Source organism: Argiope bruennichi, chromosome 1 (assembly GCF_947563725.1).
Source record: "Argiope bruennichi chromosome 1, qqArgBrue1.1, whole genome shotgun sequence".
Taxonomy (NCBI): domain Eukaryota; kingdom Metazoa; phylum Arthropoda; class Arachnida; order Araneae; family Araneidae; genus Argiope; species Argiope bruennichi.
In genome coordinates this window covers 15,492,391-15,498,390 of record NC_079151.1, presented here as the reverse complement: position 1 = coordinate 15,498,390, position 6,000 = coordinate 15,492,391, and the positions used below count along the sequence as shown (strand labels likewise).

Here is a 6,000-nt window from a genome sequence, read left to right as displayed (position 1 = left end):
TTGGTATTTTGTAAAAACAAAAGATTTCTGCTTAAAACTAACCTTTAAACATGGTTTGACATTAACCACATAACCAATTTTGCTTGATTAAAAAATAATAAAAAAAAAGAGTAAAACAACTTCATATCTAGAGTTTTTAAATGTTTTCACCATGTGCTTATCTTTCTGCTTTCAAGCAGGTTAGTGATTTTCAAGGAGCAGTGTTCCTTCCATTCAGAAAAAGTGCCTTTTCTAAGTGGTAATTAAAAGAGGAGGATCAGGGCAATTTTTTTCTTTCTATACCTGAACATGTTAATGGTATTATTTAATTTTAATAAAATTTCATAACTTTTTATTTTAAAAATTGTATTGCTTCTTACAAACATAATTTAATTTCTGTATTTCATAATATATGCTAGATTATCTTAAAATATATAACTAAAACAATGGAATATATACTATCAAAGATCAATTTAATATGAATTTTCCTTATCAACAAGTGACATCAAAACATTTGCAACAAAATTGGCATCTTAAAAATTTGTTAATTTTGCAAGAAATGTGGTTTTTTATGCAATACTCTCCAAACATTTTATGCATCCTCTTTTTAATTGTAATAAAACAAAATCAAGAAAGATATTTGCTCATTGGTTTAAATCTATTGAATGTAAAATAATTTTATGATATAATAATTTTTTAATCTGTGCAATGTATAAAATTAAATGGAATAGTTGCCTGTTTCTAGTTAAATGTTTTTTCTTGAAAAATGTTATTTCATGTGTGTTTGTGTCTGAATTTGTCCATATTTTAATACAAATTTCGATTGCTCATTTTACATTTCTATAGTATGTATTATTATATCTTTGTATTCTTTCATCTTGCTTCATTTCTCAAATGTGTGGTTTCATTTTCTCAGGAATTTTGATTTCCATCACAGCTTGATGTTAAAAAGTTTTATAATTTAGTTTGCACAAAATTTTTTTAAGTATTTTCAAGAATGAATGTTAATTATTAGATCCACATTACTTTATGTAAAATTTCTCTCTATATATATAATTTATGTTTTTACTATGACTAAATTGTTAAGTTATAAAAATAAAAAGGAAAAAAAGTGTGATGGCTGGATTGCAAGGTGGCTGAAATTTTTTCCTGGTGTTTCTAAGATGTGAACTGTGTTATGTTTTTGCTCTAAATCTTTGAGTATTTTTAAATCCAACCATTTTTAAAAACCCCGAGTGACATTAAAAAGAAAGAAAGAAAGCAATTAAACTTAGCTTTATTTTTCCTGCCAAGCAAAATCTTTATAACTTATGATTTTGTCAAATTCTTTTGATGTTAAAATTGTTATGTATAAAAGAGCATGTTAAATGTTTTATTTGGAAATTATTCTTCAGAAAAAGAAAAAAAAAATGCTTGTTAAAAAGTGAATTTGGTTTGTTTTTAATGTTTTACATTATTTTGTTGTCAGTAGATTTATTTGAAATTCTTATCATAACTATGCAAATGAAGACCATATAATAAACTTTATTATAGTAAATGCAGTCTTATTTATATTCTTGGTTTGTTTCTAGGTTTCCTTTTCATGGTTATTTTCTATAAGTATACAGTTTATTAAAAAATTATATCAGAATATTAATTTGATTTTTTATGCAACTATAAAGGGATGTGTGAACTAAATTTTAGAGTTTGTAGATCCAATGGAATAAAACAGAGCATTCTGTAAAGTATTTTAGAAATTATTTTAAATATTATTATTAATCATTAATAATATGTCATTATTACAACTGTCATCGGTGAAAACGCTAACTACGTGACAAACAAAATCAAATTCGCTGTGCAATTTTTAATTTCTTAGTAATTCATACCTTTTCATGAAAAATAATGACTTTTGGATACCATTCTACAATCTCAATGAGATTTCTAGTATGCATTCTTTTGGAAAGTGTCTTAGCAGATCCACTTTAAGCAATATCCATTAAAACATTCATTTAATGTGCCATTTTTTTCTCGTTATTTAATATAAATATTTTTGTCTGAAAAGGAATCTGAAAGAATGTTGTAAAATCAATGGGATTTCTGTTGTGTATAGCTTTGGAGGGGTTTTCGGAATAAGGCATTAATATTTTGAACATTGAATGCTTTTATATCGAAACCGTTCGATTCGGTTTTACTATGATGACCAGTCGAGCTTGTGCGTAAAATACCATCATATTTGAATAGCTAAGGGCTACGAAATTAATGATGCTACAGCAACTATTAATCCTTCAATGAATAATTAATGTTTGGAAGTTTTGGTCGCACAAGATCTGTCACGCTATCTTGCGTATGTGGACATATAATCGGTATAGTCAGGAATGAGTCTTGTGTAAAATTTCAAGTTAATGTGTCATGGGCATTGGTTGAGCTTGGAATTTGATTCTGATGATAATGTAAAGAATTCGCAGAGCACTAATAGATCTGAAGTGGAAATAAAAATAGTGACCGAAATTAAAATTGATATTAACATAGAAATGGCAAAATACTTTTAAAATGTTTCATATTACTCGGAATTATGAAAAGAAACAGTCAAGGCACAGAAAGAAATGAAAAAAAAAAAAAAAAATACTTATGTGCCGAAAGAATGTGCGAGTTTCCAAAGCATTGAAAAGAAAGACTATCGGTCATGCAGCGGAGGACAGCTTACTAGTCTGTGAATCCTGTGTAAACGTCGTTCGAAGGCAGTGAAATTATAAAGATGGTGTCTGAGCTAATCATGCTGCCAATAGCGATAAGGTTTGCCGGCGGAACGCTCAGAAATGAATGGCACCAAAACGCGCTATTCGTTCGGAGAGAACAACTCTACCCGAGTGCCTATAGGTGCTGTTCGCTCAGTGTGAGCATCTATAGCCAAGAACCTAAAGGCGCTATTTGCCGCGAAAGGATTAAATGGCATGATTGCAAGCTCCCACAGCTCGACATGAGGACTGACAATTCTTTTCTCGGTAACATTGATGATTTTCAGTAAATATTAGATTCGGCATATTGAGAAGCATATGTTGTGCTACTTCAGCTGAATAGGTCCTTGCTGTATACGATAGCTTATATCTAATAAGCTGTGTAACCTAATCTTATCTTGTGTAACGATTGTATTAAAGAAATGGATAATAAATTAACACTAAAAAATTGAAATTTCAAAATGAAATCATAATATTTATGGTTGGAAAAATAAATGCTCTTTTTAAATAATGCTAATTGATGCAAATGTTGTCGGAAAAAAAGTAAGGAAATTATTTTTAAAAATAAGAGAATGAAATTAACGTAATAATAATCGTGCTTTTAAGAAAATAGTTTTATTATAGCTGAAAATCATTTGAAATTACTCATAAAGCAGAAATTACTAAATGAGTTATAGTGGCATTTACTCAAAATCCGAACTATTTGTTAACCACCGAGAACTCTGGATTACTTTCGCTTATTCAACTTTTCCGTACTTAAGTTCCGATCTGACAAGAGATGGTAGTTCAGAAAGTAGACTGACTTTGCGAGGTTACTGAAAATAGATCCAACTGGAATATTTAAATAATTAACTATTAAGAAATACTCCCCATCATGCACATTATAATTCTCGCCGAATATTGAAATTATGTCTACATCAAACATTCCACAATATTCAGGGTGTAATATTAGCCATATCTGTGAATTATCTTAACAATATTTTGGGGATCTTATGTTTATTATGCGTGCATTTATTTGACGAGCTTTCTTGAAAGAAATATATATTAATATAATTTATCACTTCTAACGGAAAAAAAACAACAATTAAATAAATTGAATTCTGAAAAATGCTGTTGATTGAACTTATTGTTTCTGATGGTTTTTGTCATAGATAAGCCCACTGACTTTAAGAAGTCCTTTGTGGTTTTAAGCCAAGGGTACGTCTCTTGTTTTTTCAGTAGCGCCATCTAGAGCCAAGAGTACGACTTAGCTACACACACGTCACAACCCTATTTACGGGGCAGACATCATTCACTCATCCACAGATCGAAATTTAGACCTGAATCAGAGAACGATCAGCCCTGAACCAATATCCCAAGTGGTATTACTCTCGACATGGAGGACCACGACAGATTTATACGCGCGCCAGTCACCAAACACGCGTAGAGTCTTTGGGCGGTGGGGTTCGAATTTGCAGCTCAAGGGACGTGAATTCAACGCCCTACCAACCAGGCTATCCCGGCCTCGTTGATTGAACTTGAATATAAACAGTGAGTAATATAACGACAAAGGTTTGTTATTTGTTTATTTTTCGGTAACAAATTTATTAATACAATCCCCTGTCTTTTCTAACACACAAGCTACCAATTTTCAAATGTATCTTTATTATCATATTTTTGTTTGGTTTGAGATGATTTGACTGCTTTATAATTTTGAGATATGTTCTCATATAAGTAGCTTTATTTCAAACTAACCAAATCCTTATTTTCGTGAGTTTTAAAGGGTCTTTCGGGGTAGTTTGAAAATGAATGGTTTATTGAAAACATGTTATTTAATTTAAACTGCGCTTTGGCTTCCACGGAGTTTGAAGGAAGTTATTTTTAAACACGGCAGACTGAATACTTTTCTGCTTCTTTCAATTTAGGAGAAAATCTTATAATTCGGTTATCATTGTTAGCTGAAAAGAATAAAAAAAAAAAATAAGTTTAAATCTTTTTTTTTTTTTTTTTGACATTTGAAACATGAACGGAACCTTCGACCGAAACTCCACTATCTTACAACTAGCCATTAGGCCAGAGGTCAAAAGAGGCGCGATTCAGAAACAGAGGTACTTGAGAACTCCAGTGTGACAACGAGTAAACGACAATCAGAATATCAAATTATCTGGCATCAACACACTATATAGAAACTATCTGTCATATGGTTGAACCGAAAATTTTGAAATTATGAGTGAGCAAAATAATTCTGGTGAGTGTTAGTGTTTGTATTTTAAATTGAGACTTCTTATTAGTATAAATTTCCTTGTGATAATTGTCCTGTTGTAATATTTTCATTTCAAATTCATATTCATTCAATTACTCATTAATAACGCTGCTATACCCGGTAAACTAAGAAATATCTGTTTTGTTTTGTAGAAAAAGAATACAGAGAAAAACTCTTACGTATGGTGAAAAAAGAGGTAATCTTGTTAAATAATTAAATATTAGTTTTGATTGTAACTGTCCAATATTTCACTATATATATATAAATTTTTTTATGTAGTACTGCTATTTCTCGACTTAAGTTTCCTCTGCCTTTTTCCTCCTCATTTCCTTGGTTTTTATGTCATTGCTTATTATTTTCATAATTCAAATCGCTGTGACTATAAAGTAAACTATTTAATATTTTTAACAGTCTTTATTTCTGTCAGTATTTCTAGATTATAAATGTTCCTTATTGACTTAAATATTTTTTTTTTGTAATTATGTTTTAAAGCAAATAGGCTCATTCAAATCTGTTATGTATCAGTTTAATTCTAAGTTTTTCTTCACAATTGAAATGTAGTATAAAATTGATGAAAAGCGTTATATTAATATGTTTAAAAAAATTAACTATTCATTATTTTTTTTTAATTCTTTCTTTCAATTAATCTTTCTGGAATTTTTCTTTCTTGTCGACTCGAATAATTTTTCATAATTATATTTTAAAGCGAATGTCTATGTTTAAATCTATTATGTATCATTTTAATTTTACTTTATTTGACAGTTGATTCTAGTATCCTCTAGTTTTTTTCCAAAAATAAATCTCTCTCTCTCTCTTTTTCATTTTTGAAAAGTATTCTCACATTTCTTTTTATGTGTAGAGAAGAAAAATATAATTATGTTGCCATTACAATTCTACATTTCAATGCAATAATAGTATTTTTAATTTTTTAACTGACGCAGCAATAATATTTGTGCTCACATTATCATGATAATCTGCCATTTCGGAACTTTCTATTAGTATTAATTCACTCAACTTTATGAAAAAATGTGAATAATAAATTTTAATAGTAGTTGTGTTCTTTAT

General features: G+C 29.3%; 1 protein-coding gene across 2 annotated transcripts in view; it reads left to right on the top strand.

Annotated features, from left to right (window-relative positions):
• Nucleotides 1–4,792: 4,792 nt before the first annotated feature.
• The window catches only part of LOC129969318 (small G protein signaling modulator 1-like), a 41,948-nt gene continuing 40,740 nt past the window's right edge, over nt 4,793–6,000 (top strand). For both annotated transcript variants that reach the window (XM_056083848.1, XM_056083840.1), the window contains exons 1-2: nt 4,793–4,920; nt 5,088–5,131. In XM_056083848.1, coding sequence (XP_055939823.1) covers nt 4,899–4,920; nt 5,088–5,131 — 66 coding nt within the window. In that variant the 5' untranslated portion in view covers nt 4,793–4,898. The remainder of the gene's footprint in view (nt 4,921–5,087; nt 5,132–6,000) is intronic.